Here is a 23,154-nt window from a genome sequence, read left to right as displayed (position 1 = left end):
ACCCTGCACCCCAAAACCCCCCCCCCCGCCATCCCGCGCCCTCCCGATTAAGCCATAGCAGCCGCTAATTGCAGCTGCTCTCATTTCCCCTTCCCCGGGGTGCAAACCGCCCCCCCCCCCCCCCGGCCTTCCTCCCCCTCCCCTAGCCGGCAGCGCTGGGAATGAGACGCGGCGCTTTTAAGAGCAAAGGGTGGCGGTGCCTTTAAGAGCCGCCCGACGGGGGGGGGCCGGGGGGGGATCAGCTGCCTGCTCATAACAGCGGCGCCGCGCCGGGCGGCGGCAGCAGCGGTGGCTCTGCGCGGTGCGGGGGGGCGTCCGCGCTGTCCCGCCCCGGCTCCCCGGACCCCCCCGGCGCCCCCCGGCCCGCGTTCGCCGGTTGCACCGCGCTCCGCAGCCCGGACGTGGCGGCCGCGCAGCGCCCGGCCCGCGGCACCCGGCCGCGCTTTGAGCCTTGCGGCTCGTTTCCCTTTTATTATTCTTATTAATATTTTTAATTTTATTGTTGTTATCCCCCGCCGGGACCCGGATCTCGCCGGGGGGCTCGGCGACCTGCCCCGTCGCTCCCTCCAGCCCCGAGGAGAGCGGCATGGGGCGAAGCAGCCCGGCGCCCCCCAGGCTTCGCCTCGCCGGCGGCTTTTGCGAGCCGTAACCCCCCCGCCCCCGTCCCCGGCCAACTTCTGTGTTCCCCCCCGCGGCCGCAGCCTCCCCGCTTGCGAAACCCGGGGGCGCGGCGGGGCCGGGGCCATGGGGCCGGCGTGGGCGCTGAGCGCGGCCTGGGCGCTGAGCGCGGCCGGGGCGCTGGGCCGGGGCGCCGCGGCGCTCGGAGGCGGCGGCGGGCCGGGGCGAGCGGGCAGCGCGGCGCTGCCGGACGCGGCGGCCGCCCTGGGCCGCGGGAAGGCCGTGGACGTGAGTGCGGGGCGCGGGCGCCGCGGCGGGGTGCGGGCGGGCGGGCGGGGGGGGCGCGGGGCGAAAAGCCGGGCCGGGAGACGGAGCGCGGGGCAGTTTGGCCGGAGGAGGGGGGGGCTGAGGTGTGATGAAGTAACAGTGCTCAGCCGCGTCGCGAGGGCGAGCTCATGCATTTATTTAATTTTCCCCCCGTGTCCGGAGAGCTGGAGGCACGCTCCTGTCCCCGCGCGCCAGCTCACTCGTGTGATGAGCGGGCAGCCGGAGCCATCCCAGGGCCATGGCTCCCACCTGGGGACGGCCGGGGGGGTCGGGGGCTCCCTGCGCCCTTCCAGCCCGGGCCGGGTGCCGCCGGCGGGGGGTCGGGGCTGGCAGGCGTCGGGTGTGCTGACCCGATGACAAAGCAGGACTCGGCTCTGGGCCGGTTCCCCCCCTTTCCTGTCCCTCTTCCTCCCGGGCCCCCAGCCGGGCGGCAATCTCATCTCCAGGATTTCCTTGGCCGCTGTTTTTCCCTGGGAAAGCCGGCCGCCGTCGGAGCGGGAGCATTCCCGTGGAGCGGGTCTGGGCCTCACGCATTGCCCAGCCTCGCCGGGTGTGCGGACGCGTCCGAGGGCCCGTGGGGAGGCTCGCGGCGTTTTCGGGGAAGCCGCTCAGCCAGCTTGAGCGGGGTCAGATGCCACGGTGATGGGCGCAGTGGGCTAATCCTGCTCGTGCTGGCCTCCGGCATGGCCCTGAGTCCGAGCGCGTGTGTATGATACGGATCTGACTGATGGGGAAACTGAGGCAGGGCAAGGAAGAGGGCTTCCCGGCAGCTGCCCAGCGGCAGGGCAGCGCTGACGTCCCCGTGCCGTGGGCACCGCGGCAGGCGCTCACCTCTCCGCTCGTCTCGCCCGCGCAGTGCTGGGAGGTGCGGAAACGCAACAGCTCCGAGTGGTGCCGCTTCGTCCAGACCAACCCCGACTGCCAGCTGGAGGGCGGCTTCCTCGACTACCTCAACGGCATCTTCTGCGTCTTCCCCGCGCGCCTGCTGCCGCTGGCCGTCACCCTCTACGTAAGGACGGGCGCACGCCCTGGCCGCGGGCCGGGCGAGAGGGGCGACGCGGGACGGTCGGGGTGCTCTGCGCCCTGCTCCTGGTGCTAAGCCTTCCTCGCCCCGCAGGCTTGCTGGCTCTTGTACCTCTTCATCATCCTCGGCGTGACGGCGGAGAAGTTGTGAGTAGCCTGGCGGGGTCCTGCCGGCCACGTCCTCCAGCGAAGAGCCCCGCGGGGCAGAGCGAAGGTCTCGGCACGGCCCCCGTGACCGCTCTCTGCCTCCTTCTCTGCCCGTCCAGCTTCTGCCCCAACTTGTCGGCCATCTCCACCAACCTGAAGCTGTCTCACAACGTGGCAGTATCCTTGGCAGGGCGCAGGGGCACCCTCGTCCGGAAAGAGGGATGGGGGCAGGGATGGAGGGGAAGGGGACAGCTGTGCCGGGGCAACTGCTGGACACCCTTGATGCCAAGCTGAGGGAAACCGCTTTGGGGTGCAAGCTGGAGAGGACCATGGGGTACTGGAACAGGTTGCCCAGAGAGGTTATGGAGTCTCTATCCTTGGAGATGTTCAGAAGCCCTCCTGGGCGATGTGCTCTAGGTGACCCTGCTCAAGCAGGGAGGTTGGACTGGATCTCCAGAGGTCCCTTCCAACCTCAGCCATTCCCTGGTTCTGTACGTTGTGCCGTGCCAGCACCGGGAGAGGATCCCGTGGGGCCCATGAACAGGTGGGAGCGGAGCCCGCGTGCCCCCAGCTCACCCCACGGGGAGCAGCCAGCTCGGCCTTTTCCTTGACGTCTCCTCTCCATGGTGTCACCTTCCTGGCATTCGGCAATGGGGCTCCAGATGTCTTCAGTGCAGTGGTGGCCTTCTCTGACCCGCGGACAGCGGGGCTGGCCATCGGCGCCGTCTTCGGTAGGGGCTCCCCAGCTGGCTCCTGCCCAGGGAGAGCCGCGGGCTGCCCGGCGCAGGGTCGGAGATGGGGGGACAGGACAGCGGGACTGGCGGCCCCAGGCCACCGTGGCAGGAGGCCTCCCCTGAGAGGCACCCGTTGCGTTGGCAGGTGCCGGCGTGTTTGTGACCACGGTGGTGGCCGGGGGCATCGCCCTGGTGAAGCCCTTCACGGCTGCATCCAGGCCCTTCCTCAGGGACGTCATCTTCTACATGGTGGCCGTCTTCCTCACCTTCATGGTGCTCTACTTCGGCAGGATCACGCTGGGAGAGGCCCTGGGTGAGTCGCCTGGCCGGGGGCAATGGCAGGGGAAGGGACTGGGACAGAGGGGGCGGCTGGTAACAGCTCCCTCCCTCCTTTGCAGGTTACCTGGGACTCTACATCTTCTACGTCTTCACCGTGGTGCTCTGCACCTGGATCCACCGGCGGCAGCGCGGGGACGGGCTGGCCCCCCCCGGGCCCTGGGAGCCAGGTAGGAGAAGGCCTTGCCGTGACAGCGGGACCCTGGGGCCTCTGCCCACCGCTGCTCTCCTCTCCTCTCCCTCCAGAGCTGCTGACGGACACTGAAGACCGGGAGTCCTTGGGCACCAGCAGCGGCGACTACGGTAGGAAGCATCCTGGGGGCACTGGTGGGGCCAGCTCCCGTGGCGAGGAGGTCAGGGAGGTCCCAGGCACCTCCAGGTTGCCATCTGCGCCCAAGCCCCGGGGTAGCACCTCCCTGCTAAGAGATGCCCCCCCTGCGGGGTAACGGGCACCAGGGAGAGGACGGGGCCATGCAGGTGGTGGCCGTGGCCACCACCCTGTCCTGGAAGGGCTGGTAGGAGCGAGGGGTACGTGGGGAGGTGGGACGGGGTCCCCGTACCCCGCTCACTGCCTCGGTCCCGCACAGGCGAGGAGTATCGGCCCCTGCTCCCCTACCAGGAGACCTCGCTGCACATCCTGGCCGCGGCCCTCAGCCCCGTGGACTACCGCAAGTGGAGGAGGAAGCCCTGCTACTGGCGGCTCTTCAAGGTGCTCAAGGTGAGCGAGCGGCGGGCACAGCCCGCGCGGGGCACGAGGAGCCCCTCCATGGGCCCCGCTCACAGCCCTCCTCCCAGGTCCCTGTGGAGCTGCTGCTGCTGCTCACGGTGCCCGTCGTGGACCCCGACAAGGAGGACCTGAACTGGAAGAGGCCCCTCAACTGCCTGCACGTGGTCACCAGCCCCCTGCTCTGCATCCTCACCCTGAAGTCGGGCGCCTGTAAGACACCCCCCACCCCGGGGCTGCCACGCGCCCCCAAAATGTTTCCCTCTCAACCGAGGAGGGGACATGGCCAAAACTGCCACCAAAGCACCAGCTTCCAGGTGCCTGGGAGCAGAAACGAGGCTGCCCTGACCCCCATCCCCTGCCTGGGGAAACTGAGGCACGGAGGGTCAGCACCCAGCCCGGTGCTCCTGGGAGGCTTTGGGGAGAGGTGGCTTTGGAGGGGGGCAGAGCACCGGCAGGAGACGGGTGGGCCCCTGCCGTGCTGACGCCCACTCTCCCCCCGCCACGTGCAGACGGGCTCTACCAGATCCAGGGCGTCTTCCCTGTCTGGGCTCTGGTCGTGCTGGTCGGCGCCGTCGCGGCAGTCCTCGTCTTCAGCACCACGAGCAACGAGGAGCCCCCCAAGTACCACTGCGTAAGGCTGGGGCCAGCGGCCCTGGGGGGACCAGGGGCTGCACGCTCCTGCTCGGTTCCCCCCCCGTCCCCAGGACTGGGGCCTGTCCCAGGGCACCCCAGGGACCGGCTCGCTCCCTTCCTGGCAGGTATTTGCCTTCCTGGGGTTCTTGGCCAGCGCCATGTGGATCAATGCGGCGGCCACGGAGCTGGTGAACATCCTCCGCACCCTGGGCATCATCTTCCAGCTGAGCAACACTGTGCTGGGCCTGACGCTGCTGGCGTGGGGCAACAGCATCGGCGGTAAGGGGGGCCCTGGCCCTTGCCGAAACCCCACGGGGTGCCGGAGCGGGGAGCCGGCCCTTTCCCCACCTTCCTTGCTCCCTGCCCCCCCAGCACCCTCTGATGTCCCCCCCCGCTTCTGCCTCTGCAGACACCTTCTCCGACCTGACCATGGCGCGGCAGGGCTATCCCCGCATGGCCTTCTCCGCCTGCTTCGGCGGCATCATCTTCAGTATCCTTTGGGCAGGCGGGGTCCGGGGGGGCGCGCGGGCAGGACTGCCTCAGTTTCCCTACCTGCACCCCCGGGAGAGCCCTCGCTTCTAGGGGCTCCCCGGAAAGGAGCCGGGCAGGAGCCACCCCAAAGCCCCTGGGCTGGTGGCAGCCTCCCGGGGGGGTGGCAGCCTCCCGGGGCAGCGCTGTGCCCTCCCCAGGGCTGGCGGTGGCCGGCCCCATTGCCCCCTCCTGCTGCGCCGTCCCCCCTCCTGAGCTCGCCCCAGACATCCTGGTCGGCGTGGGACTCGGCTGCCTGCTGCAGATGACCGGCAGCCAGATGGTGGTGAAGGTGAGGCTGGCGGTCCCGGGGGACGCGGGGGCAGGAGGGGGGGCTCAGGGCCAGCCCCGGCACGGGGATGCAGGATGAGGCCGGTGTGCAGCAAGTGCACATGGCTTTCTCCCAGCCATCGCTTGCAAAGGGCCCCGGAAAGGCACCCGGGCTGCTATGGGGGAGAGGAGGTGGGTGGCGAGTTGGGGGGGTGGATGGGCAGCAGGACCCCCCACCACTCGCCAACGTCCCCTCGCCTCCGGCAGCTGGAGCCCGACAGCCTCCTGGTGTGGATCCTGGCCGGGGCCCTGGGCTTGAGCTTGGTCTTCTCCTTCGTGGCGGTGCCGGCGCAGTGCTTCCAGCTGGGCAAGGCCTACGGCGTCTGCCTCCTCCTCTACTACCTGGCCTTCCTCTGCGTGGCCCTGCTGACCGAGTTCAGGGTGATCCGCCTGGCCGCCCCCTGACGCGGTGCGGAGAGGGGCCGGGGCCGCCCCACGGCAGCAGCCCCACGGCGGGAGCCCCCGGGCAGCGACGGTTTCCAGGGCATCGTTTTTGGCTGGGGAAAGGAAGAGGAGGCACTGGCACTAGCTGTGTCCTCTCCCCCATCTTCAAGTTCGTTAAATGACGTTAAGATCGCGGCTTCCTTGCATCGAGGCGGCGAAGGGGAGCTGCAGCCAGGACCGGCCCCGGGGAAGGTCCTACCTCTCCCCCCGCGGCACCTGCCCTGCTGCGTCTTCAGCCTGGTTCCTCGGGGCCGGGACCGGCGCTGGGAGTCACGCTGCCGGGGGCGACGCGGTGGAGGTCGGCGTGCAATTTTGGGACAGCCTCTCCTGCAAAGGTCACTACGTGCCCAGACTGTGGGCTGAAATAGCAGCCGAGGCGAAGCGAGGTGGGGTGACCATGAAGAAAAGCTCCAGGGCAGCGCTAGGTTTTAATGCAAGCCAAGTTCGAGGAAGAAAAAAAGAAAAAAAGAAAGGAGCCTGGTTTCTCCTGCGTTTTTTATGCTACTTTTTTTTTTTTTTCAACCTGACCTTAAGAACATATTTTTCTTCTCCTCTTAGGGCGGACAGAGCTGTAGCAAATGACTTGGTACTCAGAGATTTCCACACGCAGACTGTTACCCTCTGGGCAGAGCTAGGTTTAGACACTGTATGGGGAAAAAACCTCAATAAACACACCCCCCCCCCCCAAAACACCTCCCTTAGCAGCTCTGTGCTAGCTGCCAGCGGGGCCTTTTGCACGGTTTTGCTTAGCCACTTCCTGCCGCGAGCGAGCGCGGTGCAACCGGCCTCCGCTGAAGTGGCTCTTCGCTAAACGGCAGCAGGAGCGGGAAGCGCGTTGGCGCGGCGGGAGCGGAGCCAGCAGCCGCCGGAGGCAGGCGGAGGGGCCGCGGCACGCCGGTGCGCAGGGTTAGAGCCTCGGCGGTGCAGGGAAGCGTTTTCTCTGTTTACCAGCAGCCGATTTCCCAAGCGCGGTCACACGCCCCCGGCTTTGCTGCGCGGCCTCTTGGCTCGGCACGGGGCCGGAGCAGACGCCCTTGTTCAGCGCCTGCACGGCACGAGGGTTTTGCAAGGACACGACTGCCAGAGCTGGCCTCTCGCAGCTGAGGGAGGCAGCAGGCTCCCAGGCCTCCCTTCCCCACTGGGCCTGGATCATTTCTCCTTTTTCCACCCACATGAGCATTGCCACAACCGTCGGAGCTCTCCGCGCCTGCCCTGAACCTGCTCAGAAGCCCCCACCAGCTTGTGGAGCAATGCAGGAGAAGTGGCACGCGCGCAAGCCCCCCTGAACTGGCTGGCTGAAACCACCCAAACAGCGGCCACCATCCAAGCACAGCCGTAAGGGGCCAAAATTAGCTCAGGAGCCCACAGCCCCCTTTCAACCTTTGATGTAGCACTGGAGCAGGCTTTAAAAACCACAAGTTTAAAAGCATTATCTTAATGCTGAGGGAGCCGGGCTGTAAGGCAGCAGCATCTAAGAGCAAGAATTCAGGGCAGATGTTTGTGCCGCACGTGTAAAACACGCCCCGGCAAGCAGTGGCCGCTGGAGCGGGAGGGCAGGCGCGACTCTTCCCCCACGATGTGGCAATCCTCCAACGGCCAGTGTGCCCCGCTTCCGCGCCCCGCACCGCAAGGAGGGAGGGAAGCCGCTGCCTTTACAAAGCCGAGGATGCTTTTTATTAGTGTGCTTGAAAAAAATCTAGAGAACATTTTACAGACGCGTCCATAAAATCGTTTTATAAACGAAACGCCAGCGTACAAAACCCTGCAGTGTTTCCTCCCTTGCTCCCTACAAAATGATTGTCGGTGGGGTTAGTCTGCGCGTACGGCGGGGAAGAGGAGGACAAATAGAAGGGGATGCCCCGTACTCAAAACTTCTTTTCCTTCAAGACAAAGTCATGCGGAAGAAGTAAACTTCTGCGACCCTCCTTGGTTTAAAAAAATAATTAATACAGTGCGTATGTGAGGGCAGATCAACATCTCTGCAAGCAACCACAGAAAGCAGCATCAGTTCAGGCGTTCCCACGCGTTCTCCGTGACACGAGAGCCCTGTTATTGCGTGTTAAGCCGGTTAGTGCCCCCCACAATACAGCTTAGAGCTGCAGCTCTTTCCCACCTGGGAAACACCTGAAAAAGTCACCGACTGCCCTGCAGTGAGAAATGGGCTGGAGGGGAAGGAAGAGTTGAAAAATACAACCACAATTTTTTTTCTCTCACCTTCATGATCTTTGTTCATCCTGCCCACAACTTAAATCATAAGAAACAACATCTCCTCTAGCACCAGGACTAATCTGGATAAACCCCCCAGGCTACAAGTGCATGCAGAGCAACCGCAAGAGCAGCACTGCACTGCTCATTAATTTGTGGTCAGATGTATGTTTTGGAAAACACCCCTTGCTGGTCCTTCACAGTTCAGTTCAGAAGGAGTCTCATACCAAAGCTCCTGCAGCACCCAGAAAAGGAACCACGAGTTGCCCCGAGGCACCTGGGGGGGAAGAGCACACTTTGGTGTGCGTGCTGACTGCTCACCCGCTCTCTGTCGGTTCACCCAAATACTCCCACTGCTCTGCGCGGGGAGAAATTTTCAGAATTACCTGTTTGGCATACTTTTGAAAATCTCATTCATTCTTTCCCAGGAAATGCTCCCTAGCTGCCCAGGTAGGATCAACGAGAAATGTTCAGTCCTCTCCCTGTCTCCTCGTGCCACACGTTGAGGTTTCCTGTAAGAAATCAGGAGCACAGGACAAGGGGAACGGCCACACACATCTCCCACTGCCTGACTTATCCGGAGGAAGGAGAAAGCCCCCCCCCCCAGCTAGTTCTGCTTTTAATCTGAACCTGAGAAAAGATCAAAAAGCAAGAGGTGAGGGAAACCTCCCAGCTGAGAGAGACACTTTTAACTCTCAAAACTTTCTGTGGTGACAGGAAAAAAAAAAAGAAAAAAAAAAGGCATTTACAGCAACAGGCGTTCTCACCACTTTGTGGGCAATGAAACACGAGCGATGAAGCAACCTGCCACAGTTATAAAGTAAATGTGGTAGAGCTGGGGAAAGATCCGCTTTCCCATCTCCCAGGTCTCGCAGCCTCCTTGCTAGATACAGAAAAGCAGATGGGTGAGAAGCAGCATTATCTTCCACATTCCTCCTCCATCCAGAATTCAGGGGAACAGTAAAGCTCTTCAGTAGAGGAACTTCCTAAGATTTGACTCAGTCAGCACTTGCCAGCCTGGGGAACCTTTCTGCAAGGGTGAGAACAAGGGAGGAGCAACACTGCTGCACTAGGACCTGCATAAAACAAAGCCAAGACCTGGCTGAGGATTAACCAGCAGTGTTGTTTTATGGACTCTCTGCCCAAAAACTCTTCTTAACCCAGACGCAGACAGAACTATGTCATAGATTTGGAGCTGCAAAATCCTCCTTTTCTTCCTCCTAATCCTCTATCTGGACTAAGGAGCAGGCAAAGATCTGCCATTTACAAAGCAGGTGGCCAAGTGGCAGAGGTCAACAACCACTGCCACCCCAGGGAATCATCCGTCTCGCCAAATGGAGATAAGAGCTTTGGGGTTATGCAGTCACTCCCAGCTCTGGGCAGTGCCATGGGCAGAACTGACCAGCAGAGACAGAGTTTGTCTCCCCAAACTCTCATCCCACCTGTAGTCTGGACACAGTGAGCTGCTGGCCCTTCATTTTGGCTCCAGCTGCCACAGAACAGCTCACGGTCAGCTAAATTCAATAATCAGAGCTAGAACTGCTACAGGAGTGCATCCAGGTATGTCAGACAGCAGGGGAAAGCAGACTGCTCTTCCGAAAGTGCTGAAATATCACACCACCTCCCTTTGCTTCGCACAAGGAGGGGGCAAGAAGAAACAAAACAAACTCGTTCCCTGATCTTTTACGCCTAGGTTAATGGTGCCCTTTCAAAAAAATGGATCTTCAAAAGGACAAAATTTTTAATATCATTAAGCAGGTGGCTTCAGCACGTTTCCTGCTGTTAATGGATTACATATCTCTTCCCCCAGGGTCTGTTAGTGGTAAGACGAGCAACAGGTCTGAGCCTGGGAAGCAGGTCAGAGGGAGGAGGACTCTGTTCTGCCTGAGATGCTCACTCCGTGCAGAGCACAGGCACCATGCTCAACCTGGTTCCAGCAGTCTTACACAGAGCCCCCCAGGCCTCTGTTTTTTCAGCAATTCACTGCCTTGAGGAAGAGATTTAAACCCTAAAGCCAACCAGTACAGTGAACAGATCTATATACACCATTCCGATATATACGCTGTGAAGTAATACTCTAGGTTATTGCATAGAGGGCGGCTTGTGTTAGCTAGGCCTAAATGACAGTCTGGGAGCGTTGCCGGAGGCTCAAGGGCTTCAGAAAGTTGTTGGAAGCAGGCGCAGATTCTTGCAACGGTGCCTGAGATTCTTCTTTTCTGGAGTGTTCCTCATACCACTCCTGCGACAAGGGATCAAACACACCGAGATCAGGCTCTCTCCCACCGCTGGGTGCCTCGCTCCCCCCAGGAGGACCCCAAAAGGCAGAGCCCCCAGCTGCTCCACCTCTTGAGGGCACAGTGTTTGCCCAGGCATACAGGAGCTCCTCCCCGTCCCCCATTTCCCCTGTAACGCGAAGTCCTGGATACAAGCTGATCTCCTGGAATGACCCGATAACTACAGCACGGCTGCAACAGATGCGCGGGGACCTCAGTGCCCACATTCAAAGTAACAAGTGCCAGCCACGGCTCAGCTCCAGTTGGCTGAGCTGGCAGGACTGACAAACCTGAGCAAGGAAATATCACTCTCCCAGGATGCCTCTCCTTAATGCTCAGGACTCTATTAATGCCCAGGACTCTAGCACTGATGTTACAGCATTCACCACTCCCAAATTAGAGGCCAAGCAGGATACACAGAGCTCCTCTCTGCAGATTTCCAGCCAGCTCCATGACAAATAACGTATTTGTTTGTCAGGTGGACCAAAGACTCATCCCCAAGCTAGCTGCCCAAGGGACAAAGGACAGATTTAAATGGTTACGAGATTAATTCTTTGAGTACTAATCATTATATTAGCCAATGACCTTCAACCTACAGAGCAAGTCTGGCATGCATTGAAGTGACCAAATTCATGGCATAGAGCTCCTGAGCTTGAAGGACATTAGTAGGAATGTCTTAAACAATCCAGAGAGTGAATGTTTCTGATCTTTTTTCACCTGCTATCCTGAAGGAAAGCCAGGTGGCATTGCTAGCACCAGAAGCAGTGCTCTGTCCTGGAGAGCACTTGGTTTCCGTCAGACGCAGACACACCCAAGCTCAAACACAACCACATTCCTGCAGCTTAACAAATTAGCATTCAGCAGCCAAACCCCAGCAACACACTACACATGTGCTCTTAGCCCCCGGCAGACACATCCACCTTGCTGAGCCTGGCAGCTCAGCCGAGCCGGAGTGCGTACGCCTCCACTGAGCGCTCAATTACTGCGACTCAGCTGGTACGTGCCAGCACAGCCAGGCACCCAAACCCACTGAGGAGGCTCTGAAGTACTCTGGGGTTTAAGAAAGTCGCCAAATGCCAGAACTGATGAATCTTAAAAAAAATAAAATTAAATAAAATTAATTTTAAAAAAATCATCCACTACCAACTCTTCCCACAGAGCACATAGCTGCCTGGGTCTTAGAGGCAGAAGGCCGTCTGTGTTTAAAAGGATGGTGTGTCATTCTGGGCAATGAAAAGCGTTCTGCCCGCCCCAGGGGCTGGGTGGTATTTCCCACTCCGGTCCACATACCTGTATCTCCTCCTCATACATCTTCATACTTAAATCACTCTTGGTCCTTGATCTGCGTCCCAGAAACAGTGTTGACATATGCTAAAAATGGGGGAGAAAGGAGGAGAGGAAAAAAAAAAAGAAAAAAGAAAAAGACATTTGTTAATCACTGAGCAGCTCATAGAATCAGCCCCTGGGAACTTCAGGCATCCTTCATGTCGACATCCATCACCCACACATGAGCTCAGGATACCCTGGGCTCCTTCATCAGGAGCATTTTTAGGGTACACGTCACCCAACCAAATACAGGCATCCGTTGCAGGCTTTGATGAATCACACTGAACAGATCGCAAAAGGAAGCTGTAAGAGACCAGCTCAGCTGGACACACCTCTGTCAGAGGCGCTTGCTTAGTCAGACGAACATGACATCAGCATCTGGAAAAAGGTTCAAAGCCAAGCTTCCAAGGGAGATCTCATCTTAGCATGAGTTCAGGTCCCATTTGTCTAGACCACACCATTTACTCCATGGGCCTGGACTTCTTAAATTATATATGAGGAACCAAAGCCTGAATTACTCTCTGGTCACATGAGTTATCTGAGCCATATTGAAAAGCAAAGAAACACCATTAAAAGTCACAGGTTTAACATCATCATTCTGCAATAGCAAGGCTGAGGACAGCATCCTTCTTTGGTTTATTGCCTTGAAAACCACGTTTATCAGTATCATCATCACTATTCTGAACTTTACCTATATGAACAAAAGCTCAAGCTTTAACTATCAAGCCAACCAAAGCAAATAAGGGTCACCTAAGAGACTGTAGCACCTGCTCTTTGCAGTGCTGACATGAGAATATAGCAGCAATTATTCAAATACCCATTTAAATTCCCCTCAGATGCATGAGACAACAGCTCGCAGAGGTAAGAATAGTTATCCACGTCAGCTCAGTTCTCCAATTGTCAACATCCTTTTTTGGAATGCAAATGTAAACAGTGCCACAGAGAAAAGTCTGGTGTTTGGAACTGATACTGTCATATTGCTGCATAAAGTTTAAGGACTGTCTGAGCCTAAGTGTATTATGCCACAGAAAGAGGCAGGAGAACTACAAGAAGGTGGCTTCCTTGGATAAAAAGAAATATGCTTTTCCCAGTCAGTGCTGGGCCAGGACAGCTCTAAGCAAAGTTTGCAGGCTATAGCAATGAGCCTTTGTCAAGGCTTTTCAGAGTGCAGGGAAGATTGAGCTGCTATTTTTCTAGAGCAGCAAAACTTTGTGCCAGTGCTACAAAATCCCTTCAGCAGTACAGTTCTGAACACTATAAAGTCACATACAGCTCCTCTCTGGAATACAGCAAAAATGCACTTGTGGCCCTACCAAATCTCCCCCCTGGAAGCAGAGAACCTGCAGGAAGGGTCTCCTCTTACCCCATATTTGTCCATCTGCAAAACGATCTTCTGCAGCTGAGATGTGTCAGTGGCAGCTGAACTCCGCTTGTACAGCTCTATTATCCCAACCACTTCCTCCTTGGAGATCTCCTTCTCCAGCACAATGCCATTGTCTTCTGGAGGGGCAAGGAAAAGAAACAGAAAAAAAGTCACTGAGATGAACACTGCTTTTATCAGCCACTACAATAATCCTGGAGGGCAAAGCTTAACTGCACACAGGACTAAGCAGGATGCTGGCCTGTCTGTGCCTACTTCTAAGCATATATGTCCTTGTTCCACAACAAGGCAGGGAGGAAATAACTAGTGTGTAGGGCCAGCAGGAATCTCTTAACTTTTAAAACATCAAGCTCCTCAATACCTTAATAAAATTTTATGGCTTTTTGCTTGCCTGCAAATTAACTAGAAAAGTAAATAACCACGCAGTAATTGCTGCCTTTTGACCTTCAACTGCCTAACGCAGCTTGTGAGTAAGGTACTAGCAAATGTCTTTCACTGCACTCTTAAAACTGGGTGCAGGAGGGATCATGATGAAAAGCGGGTGTGTAGGTGACAATGCCTGGTTCCGATGGGCCTGTGCCTCACATTTGGACCTTCTGGCACCTAAGAAAGATGAAGTGCTGATCAAAGCTGTTCCTGTGGCTGGGGCGGTCATCACATGCTTCTACAGGGAAGGTTCTCTGGTATTAGATACATGCAGGTGCACTAGCTGTATCTTTCTCTTCCCACAGAACAAAATGAAAAGAATTAAGATTAGTCTGAACAGAGTATAAACAGAAAAGCCTGGGTGTGGAGGACCAGAAGGAATAGCAGAAGGGCTATAGGAGAGGCATGTGTTTATGGCACGTAAATTAGCAGGTCATGAAATTACATGCAGCTTCAGACGCCCAGCTCAGGAGACAAGGGACGGTGAGTAAACGTCGATGAGTCACAGAGGTGTGACGACAGAGAACAGGCACTGTCATTTCCTAAAGGGTACAAAAAGGCACATCCAAAACCAGTACATGGTCACCAACCTAAAAAGATCTCAGTACACATGAAAAGGACTGGGCAAGTAGCATCCCTTGCCCTCTGTGTCATGACAAGGAATGCTGGCAAACCTCTTGGATCCAGCATCTCGGTGTCCGAATGCTGCATAAGCCAGCTGGACACGTGTCCGGGTGCTAGTATTAACATACCAGCGCAAAGGGGTGAAATGGATTTTAAAACAAAAATCCTCTCCCCCCCTCACAAGGTCTGTCGCTGAGCTTTGCTACATCATTGCAACAATGTTTCCTAGATTCCTCCTACAAAACCTGTGTGGACTTCCTACGCTTGAATAATTTGGTTGAAATGGCTTAAGTACATGTTTATATACATCCACATATGTACCTGTGTGTATGTATATATGCACGTGTGTGTATGTATATATTTATACACACACACTTTGGGACATAGGGGTGGGGTGGGTTTTGGGATAGAGGAGGACAGAGCAGAAAGATCAGATAGGTAGACCACACAACAGCATAAGAATCAGTTCAGGAAACCAGGCTGAAAAGAATCTGGTCTTTGCTGGTCAGTCTCATTCTCTCCTACAGATGTGAGACACCCGTGACAGAAGACACAAAATGGTGAGTTGGCCACTTCTCAGCCCTGACCTTCCGAATCTTGGTTCTTCCGTGTGTAGTTCATGCGGAAGACGAAAGCCTCCAGAATAAATGCCACGATGATCGTCATCACCACCTGGGAGAGGACATGGACAGAAGAGATCAGGAGGCTGCTGCTGGGGAATTCTTCCAGCCCAACAACAGAAAGCTCAGCGTTTGGCCTGGGCTTCACCTCCTGGCACTTCCCAGCTCCTCCTTGGCAGAGGGGACGGGCATGTCCTGATTCACATATCTACCTATGAGTATGAGTAAACTACTGTCAGCCAGCCACAAAAGGGACAGAACAAAACCTTTGTGCTGCCTTAGTCCTTATCCCAGGCCCAGATTTCTACAGCATCAGCTTTGAAGCCCATAAATCTTGTAGATTCAACTTTTTTCATGTGATGTGGATGCACACCTGTTTCTGGAAGATATTATGTACAGAAGTAGAGCTCTCATTTAGGGATGGAGGCTCCCACAAGAACACAGCGCAAGCTGTCTTCCCTCCCCATCCCCATTATTTGATGCACAAAGCATCTTCAGAAACCTACCATGGTCACGATATAGAAGATCATGAAGTAAAGACGGCTCCAGTGAGTGGTCTGCGAGGTCACCCCTTCCTAGGGAGGAGAGGTAAAGAGTCAGCAGTGCGTAAGGGAAGGGGGAGCCTCCTGTTAACTGTCATCAGACATAAAGCAGCACAAACACCATCCATCTCATATCCATGGCTCCTTAGCTAGCCCTAGTGACTGCCTGCACAATGCTCAGTACTCCAACTGGTCCCTGTAGCTAATCTGCCTCTAAAGATAAAGAGAGAGGTTTCTATATGCAAACACACATCATTTAAACCCTGTGGTCATATGAGCTATTGCTGCTGTAAGAACACAGCTTGGAGTGCACGGTGACAAACTGGAGTACAGAGTGACTTCACTCGTGCAGATCCTGAAACTTGGCCGGAAGGCTGATCAAGATTCAGGAGAAACATACCCAGCTGGGCTTCACAGAGGTTAAATATCACCCAAAATATCAAGAGCAACAAATATCTGGCAATAGCAAGTGACAATGCTGGGCCTAATCTTGCCCACCTCCAATTTCTGGGGGAAAAAAGCAGTGGTGGTGCAGAAGATCTAGCTCAGCAGTGCACTGGCAAGTGTCAGCACTGTCTGTACACACAAGGTAGCTGAGGTTTACTTACCATGATGATGTACCAGTCATTGACGACTGTCAACTCAAACAGTGTGACTGTATAAGAGTGGAAGAAAAAATAAAGACAATTGCTTTACCCAACTGGATCTGCTTCAGAATGATTTTTAGACCTCAGTTGTCCCTGTCAAAGACTTTGTAAGAAACCAAGTTTTAATACAGCCCACCAAGTTTCAATACGCCCAGCAAAACCAGAGACAGAATGCTGGCCCTCATCACTGCAATTAGTTTGGCATCTTCCCACTCTTAAGATCCACAGAACCAGGAGCATAGCTTGATCTGTATTTCTTAAAAAGAATCAGAAACAAACCCGACCCTTTCCACATGAAAGCACAGAGACCTCTGAAGCCTCCAAGAGAAAATAAGCATCCTTGGAAAAATCATGGAGGAAAAAATGACCGTATTCTAATTATTCTTCATCAACGGGTTTAAAAAAAATGTAGTAGCATCACTGTTAACTCTTTAGCAGGAAGTCTGGTCTGATCACCTGTCAGAACAAGCCTGCCAGCTTCACACTGACTGTTAAGAGATGTCTGCTCACCTTGCAAAAAAATCAAGGCAAAATTACTCAGCTGGAGTTATCCAGACAGGAAGAGCAGGATGCTGAGCGTTTGAGGTGAGTTAGTAGGAATCCCTGGGAGAACCCCAGGCCTGCACGAGCATTGCAATCCTATCATCCAGCTCTGTAGGAACACAGATGCACTAAACAATACTCTTTGCTATGAACCACACCACCCTTACCAAAGCTGTTCAAAATGTTGTCAAAGTTGTTGAGATAGTAATAGCCTTCTTCCACAACTGTCTTGTTGCCAACGGTATGGTTCACCCAGCGGTAGGAATCTGCGACTGTGCTTGTGCTGAGCAGAGAAACCAGGACAAAGAATGAGAAGAGAGCTGGAAAAGCAAGGAAAATCTCAAGGGCTACAGATACCAGGATGCTTAGAAGGTTTTGAGCAAGGCGGCAGTTTCTACCTCTTGGCCAACACTTGTCTACCTCTATAAGAAAGCCTTTCTCCTCCACCCTCACAGTTCAGCAGAAGCCCAGGGATCTCACTGAGTATTTCTAGTCATTCAGCAAATATTGGACCAGAGAAACTGAGTGTTTGAGGTAGAATCCTTGGCTCACATCCTTAAAGCTTGGCATTTTCAGGTGGTCTGCCATCATTTAAGATGAGAAGGGCCCAGGACAGCTTAGCTTCCAAGATCAGGCGAATTTATCTTGTAGAAAGTGAGGCCTAAAAGTATGCAACATCTCTGGCAGACAGACTCTGGCATCACCTAGAGAAAAATCTCAATTTTGTTTGACAGCGTAGCCTCACAGATGTTACAAGAGTTCCCAGCTATGATACCATGAAGGAGAAGTCATCCCAGTGCAGCTACCTGAGGCCACAGTTAGAGAGCTCATCAAAACCAGCCATCTGCCCCACAGAATCCTCTCCCCTTCCAAATGCAACACAAAGATCATTTCACCCAATCCTAGCCAGACACATGAAGTGCTTCCCCTACATTTTCCAAGCACGTTGTCGTAGCTGCAAAGGCCCAGTCAGACCCATCCTCTGGCCCCTTCTCCACAGGGAGAGAGAGATGCGAGAGGCACGGCTGCTGGCTTTGCACCAAACCCACTGCAGAGGAGAGTGGATCTGCGGTACTCACTTGCAGCAGTTCGGGTAGACCACACCAGCAAAGAACTCCATGCCGATGATGGCAAAGCAGTAATAGAAGATCAGCAAGGTCAAACCCAGGCTGGAGGACATAAGCACGAAAAGCACTGTGTTACTGAAAAGTTGTTGACACAAGGAAAACAAAGTTACAGGCTGGTAATTCTAGGAGGAGTTTTCTATAGATGGGAAACAGCACTGAAAACCTCAGACCAGCCTCCCGGCCATTGCTGCTCTGCAGTGTTTTGTCTACTCTCATTGAAGAAGTCCTAGGACCAGGAGCTTGCCATTCACTAAAGAGAGCAGAAAGTTCCAAGAAGCTAAAAAAAATAGCCTTGATCTGTCTTTTTCTGGTAAACAAACCTGTCTCCACGGTTATTCTGAAGAACAAGATGCTAGTTCTGTCCACTCCACTCCTCTCCTGTCTTTGAACAGTGCCAACAAGGCTCACTAGCTAACATACTCTGCTCAGATCTGCTCCAAGGGAATAAGCTCCAGGGATGTCCCACTCAAACAGCAGCTCCTTCTGCCCCACCATTTCACAGTCATGCTCTAAAGTGGCTGTACTGAGGACAAGGAAAAAAACATCTGGGGCCAAGTATATTCATGCCAACAACGCCTCCCAAATAAGCCTCCCCTCTGACAAAACCCTGTGGCAATGGGAAAAAAAAATATATCAAACAAGCATCGACTCTTAGTTATCTCCCTAACACATGAGAGGAAGGGGAGGCCCAGGATGCTAGAGAGTTTCTTATCATAGACTGCTCCAAGAAGTCTGAAGATTAACACCACACTGCAGCACACTGCGAAGAGCCGCAACAATCAGTTGACAGATCAGACCACAAATGCCCTTGGCAAGTTGGACATGTCCCTTTCCTGTCCCCAGCCCCAGGCCCTAAACCTCCAGCCCCTCTTTCCCCCATCCAAAGACAGTCAATCCGTACCTGGCCATCCGGGGAAACAACTCAAACATAGTGTCCAGGACATTTCTGTAACGTTTCTTCAATTTAAAGAGCCTGAAAGGAGAAGCCCATGATTACCTATGCACAGCCGTTTTCCTGGAGTTGTCATGATCACTGAGAATAGTTAGAAGTGTATCACAGGTCTCTGCCACACAAGTCAATGAGCAGCTAAGGCCTCCTGACACCAAATTCACAGAACCTGTACTCGTTCAAATAGTCTCTGCTCACCTGAGCAGGTGTCCCTATCCCATCTGAATGCTTATCACACATCCAAGTAAGTGTTTGCAGAATTAAGGTATCTCAAGGAAAGGCTCACAGCTTGTTATACAGCGTGAAGCATAAATAGCTACATTTCTGAAACCGCAAGAGCCTAAATCAGTCCTGCGTACAGGGTCAGGATTCATTACTCCTTTCCCCAGACACAAGCTTTTCTGTGCTTCTCCCATGACTCAATAAAACCTGATGAAAGGAAACCACATTCTGCTGCTAATTTCAAACTTGGCAATTTCATTGGCCTTTACAGAGAAACATAGCTGCCAAACGCAGGCTTTGGCAGGGGAGCAATGGAGAAAACGGGTTGGTTTTTTTTTGAGTGTCATTAAGCGTTCTTTAAATCCTCACTGAAGAGCTAAGCTACATTAGTTTTTCTTTAATAAAACAATATTTTGCCTCTCTAAAATGCCTTCCATCTACAGCTCTCAAACCATTCTCTGAAGGTGACTGTACCTCTGCAATAGCCTCAGTACAGGAGGGTTAATCATACCCATCTCGCTGAGCTGCAGAGAGGTTACAAGCCTCGGTCTTGTGAGATGCACTTAGAGCAGGGTTGTACTTCACCCTAGAAAGCAGTATCCTTTGAAAACTGTAATTTCTGGTAATTCAATGGAAATTATTAAACTGGCTCAGACTGTCTCTCCCTGACAGAAGAGCTTTTCTCTGAGCAGCATCAGACAATTTAGAGGAGGTGTAAGAACCCCACGAAGGCAGACATAGGATAATCTGCCCCCAGTAAATCCCTTGATCTCTATTAGAGATCAGCTTAAGCTCCAAAGCACGGGGTTTCATATCCTGTCCCAAGTTTTTGTTATCAGTCATTTTGATAACTCTGGCTAATCTCATTACCCCACGCAATTCCTGCTTGCCATGGTCATGTACCCACAGAGCAATCCTTGCCCTCTCCTGCTAAGGAGCTCAGTCCCCAACAGGACTGAATGAAAACAAGTCTGGCTGTTTTCTTCCCCATCTATTTTCTGTACTCCCCGCAAAGCCTCCCTGTCTCACCTCAGCAGCTGAAGAGGTCGCAAGACCACAATGAAGTAGAACGGCTCCATGTTAAACGCCAGTGCCAGGAGCCCCAGAAATGCAAAGAGGGTGACTGCGAAGTCAAAGCTGGGAAAAAAAAAAAAATAAGAGCAATGGTATATCATTGGATTTCAGCAGAGAAGTAGTACTTGGTGCCACTCCAACCTGACAAGATGCAGAAGGCCAGGCACAGAAGAATTATAACAGCCTGCAGATGGCCTCATCAACAGGCCTAAAAGCTCCTCTCAAAAGTCAGTCTTTCTAACCCAGCAATTTTCACTACATCTCTTAAAACATCAACGCACGCTTACAGATTCCACCCCGAGGACAGGTACTCGACAGGCCCCAGTCCAGTGGTTTTCAGGAGCAGCTCCACGCCGTAGACTGTAAAACAAGATGACAGACATGGACAGAAATAAGCAGCACCACGAAGAGGGAATATGCAAAGGCTTGTCCTCAAATATGCACAGTGCTTTAGGAATGTACGGGATTGCTGAACGCAGGTTTAATAGACTGCAGCCCATCCTCTTTATTCTCAGAGAGATGCCAAAGAGATAACATTTTCCCTCCAAATCAACACATTTCTTTGTATTCATGGTGATTTCTCTCCAGAGCAATGCTGAGGCATAAGATCCTGTAGAAAAGGTCAGAAAGTCATGTAGGGAATTCAGTTCTGCCTGTTTTATTTTCTTTTATACCAGCAGAACATATTAAACATCCCACAGCCTAGCTTTTAACTGCAAGGAGATCCTTTCAAAGAGGAGCCATCTACTTCACACTCTGTCCTGGCAGCACCTTGTGGGCTTGTAGACAACAAAACAATGACGTGATCACGCCTTGTTTTGGGCATCCCAGAATTTTCCTCTGCAAATTCCAAGGACGGAGTTTAGAAGAGAATTGAAGAGTCTGGAGGACAACATCCTTGTAAAAGGAAGTGCCGGGAGTCTCTCTGCCTTCAAATTTCCACAATGAGTGTTTTGAAGACTAATGAGCAGAGAAGCACCAGAGCTACCCAGCAGTCAAATAAGAGGTTAACAACCTTTCTTGGATTCTCCAGAGTAACTCTTACTGCAGTTTTATACACTATTTTGAGTCAGCAAAATTATTTCTTGCTTCTCCTCTGGAGCAAGAGATACTAGCAGGAGAGAAATGAATTCACAGCGCTGAAGAACTCCACAGCAGTGCTATGAACCAGCACATAAAGGTCCAGTGTTTACATCTGGGCTGAAGAGGGAAGACTGAGATACATGCTTATGGGGAGATGACGCTCAACTAGAAGGTCAAATTTAATAATCAAATAGTCAAATTTAAGTAATTAACTAGTTCAGCTAGTCCCTTCCGAATTCTCCCCAGCATGCCCCTGCACCGTGTACTGCAACAGGGCTGCCTCGCTTCGCATGGCGCGGAGCCAGCTCACAGCCACAATCAGATCAGAGCTGGTAATGCCTCCGGGAATAGCGAGCCCAGTGCAGAGCAACGTGAGCAACTCCATGCAGAGCCATCACAGGCCTGGAGGAGCTTATTACTTTGCACGCTGTGCCCAGCAAACAAGGCTATTCTGCTCTCAGGGCTGAGCCAGCTTTAGAAGTAATGTATCAGCCTTTGCAGAGAGCTGCAGCAGAGGTGAGAGGCTCCCCTGACTGCTGCAGCTCAGGAAAAGTATGACAGCACAGCAGTGTGCACACAGGTCTGTGTGTACGCTGACAATTCCTGCCAGGCACAACAGTGTTCTAGATGGAGTTTGTGCACCTGTGACTTGGTTTTAACTTCAAACTGAAAAACCACCTGGGAACAGAGCTGTCTGTACTCCCCTCCCACCTTGTTACAAAACAACGCCACTCTGTTAGGAGGCATCAGCTTACTTGTGAGGAAGACTATGTAGCTCCACGGGACATTTCTGGGGAAGAAATTCCCTCCTGCAAGACACAAGAACAACTTTTTCTAGCCTTCTCTTCAATCGCTCCATGACATAATCAAGAAACAAGCTGCAGCGTTTCCTACCTTGCAGCATGAAAGTTTCAACAAGAATCCAAATTCCATTCACAGCCACCACAGTATCTGGAAAACAAAGTAAAAACCCATAGCAAAAAAAACAAAACAAAACAAACCCACCCACCTAGATCAGAGGACATCGTTTTCCTAAGCTACCAAATAGAGTACAACATAGGGCAAGTAACAGAGTCAGCGTTTGGAATGTACTTCCAATGCAACTAAAGGCTTCAACTCAACTTCGGAGAGTCTCTAAATGCTGCCCTGAATAATTTTCCCAGCCTATGAAACAGATACAGCACCTTTGTCTCCAGAAGGCAGGGGCAAGCAAAAAGAAAAAAAAAAAAAAGGAAAGAAAAAACCCCCACAACTGTTTTTACCAATCTTACACTCTGCCATGTTATTACACATATATTTCAGCTTCTTCCTAGATCTGGAGCAGGCTCTTGAGAACCACTAGGTCCCCAACAGTGCAAAACAAATGAAGCAGGTTCCCAAAAGCACAAGATGAAACTCCTATCAGCTTAGATCTCCCACTTCACCCCCATCTTCATACCCAGAGAAACCAATACGCAGGACTGCCCCTTTTCACACAGGTCTTCCCAAGCCCCTCATTCATTTTAATTTGTCGTCCTAATTTACAAAAATCCTCCCCTCCAGCATTCAAAATAAAAAAATTACTGAGTAGGAAGAGATCATTTAGAACATAGCAGCTAGCACCACAAGTAACCACTTCTTCTCCTCTAGAGAAGAGGAGCACAGAATCAGTCTCATAGGCAGTACAGTTGCCAAGCAATCCCTCCACTAATGAAGATGCTTGCACCTTCTCAAGTGCAGACAGCAAAAGAAGGCTGACTAGTTCCAGCAGCCTTCAGCTGCAAGATAAAAACCTCCAGGCTTGTGAAAGCTAACCAATCTATTCCCTGCAACAAGCTGATTCCCAAAGAGTCAGATCCACAAGTGTGTTATGAAGTACTGAACCAATAAGCCCCTCCAAAAGATTCAACCACGATGAGAACTGAGAATTCAGACTGCAGCAGTAACTGGTACCAACACACAGTTCCCTTCCTCTCCACCAAAACTCTAGGAATTTGTATGTGGGCCATGGCTCAGACTGAGGACCAGGTCCCACCACGCTGAGTTCTTGCGCAGACGGTTCTTGCCTAGCACAGACAGAACATTCCCGTCCCTTGTGATGAAGGAGCTTGGCAGAAGACAGTTTGTTTCTCCTACTTACACATGACGTACTGGAATACTCGCGACTTCACAAGGATGTTGATGCCTGCAGGAAGGAAAACACGGCAAAGAAAAATATTTATGCAGTCCTCTATGGTTCACACACAGCTTCCTCTATCTTCTCCCTAGAGTCTTTTTCATATCAAT

General features: G+C 53.4%; 2 protein-coding genes across 11 annotated transcripts in view; one reads left to right on the top strand and one right to left on the bottom strand.

Moving 5' to 3' along the window:
• Positions 1 to 227: 227 nt before the first annotated feature.
• On the top strand, positions 228 to 7,607 carry SLC8B1 (solute carrier family 8 member B1). The gene is made up of 15 exons (XM_064522305.1): positions 228 to 906; positions 1,802 to 1,954; positions 2,063 to 2,115; positions 2,235 to 2,293; positions 2,742 to 2,846; positions 2,995 to 3,162; positions 3,248 to 3,355; positions 3,432 to 3,488; positions 3,773 to 3,903; positions 3,981 to 4,122; positions 4,422 to 4,543; positions 4,671 to 4,824; positions 4,955 to 5,035; positions 5,301 to 5,365; positions 5,611 to 7,607. The coding sequence occupies exons 1-15, from the start codon at positions 745 to 747 to the stop codon at positions 5,806 to 5,808; spliced, it is 1,758 nt and encodes a 585-aa protein (XP_064378375.1). The 5' UTR covers positions 228 to 744; the 3' UTR covers positions 5,809 to 7,607.
• TPCN1 (two pore segment channel 1) overlaps positions 7,495 to 23,154 on the bottom strand; it is a 56,982-nt gene continuing 41,322 nt past the window's right edge. For all 10 annotated transcript variants that reach the window (XM_064522301.1, XM_064522294.1, XM_064522296.1 and 7 more), the window contains 14 exons: positions 23,009 to 23,053; positions 21,784 to 21,840; positions 21,645 to 21,698; positions 20,094 to 20,166; positions 19,762 to 19,869; positions 18,463 to 18,534; positions 17,514 to 17,603; positions 16,602 to 16,717; positions 15,853 to 15,899; positions 15,209 to 15,277; positions 14,670 to 14,754; positions 13,015 to 13,151; positions 11,616 to 11,696; positions 7,495 to 10,291 (listed from right to left, as the gene is read on the bottom strand). In XM_064522301.1, coding sequence (XP_064378371.1) covers positions 10,169 to 10,291; positions 11,616 to 11,696; positions 13,015 to 13,151; positions 14,670 to 14,754; positions 15,209 to 15,277; positions 15,853 to 15,899; positions 16,602 to 16,717; positions 17,514 to 17,603; positions 18,463 to 18,534; positions 19,762 to 19,869; positions 20,094 to 20,166; positions 21,645 to 21,698; positions 21,784 to 21,840; positions 23,009 to 23,053 — 1,157 coding nt within the window. In that variant the 3' untranslated portion in view covers positions 7,495 to 10,168. The remainder of the gene's footprint in view (positions 10,292 to 11,615; positions 11,697 to 13,014; positions 13,152 to 14,669; positions 14,755 to 15,208; positions 15,278 to 15,852; positions 15,900 to 16,601; positions 16,718 to 17,513; positions 17,604 to 18,462; positions 18,535 to 19,761; positions 19,870 to 20,093; positions 20,167 to 21,644; positions 21,699 to 21,783; positions 21,841 to 23,008; positions 23,054 to 23,154) is intronic.

The sequence above is a fragment of the Dromaius novaehollandiae genome, chromosome 17, assembly GCF_036370855.1.
Source record: "Dromaius novaehollandiae isolate bDroNov1 chromosome 17, bDroNov1.hap1, whole genome shotgun sequence".
NCBI classification, from domain to species: Eukaryota; Metazoa; Chordata; class Aves; order Casuariiformes; family Dromaiidae; genus Dromaius; species Dromaius novaehollandiae.
This window is presented reverse-complemented; position numbering and strand designations above follow the sequence as displayed.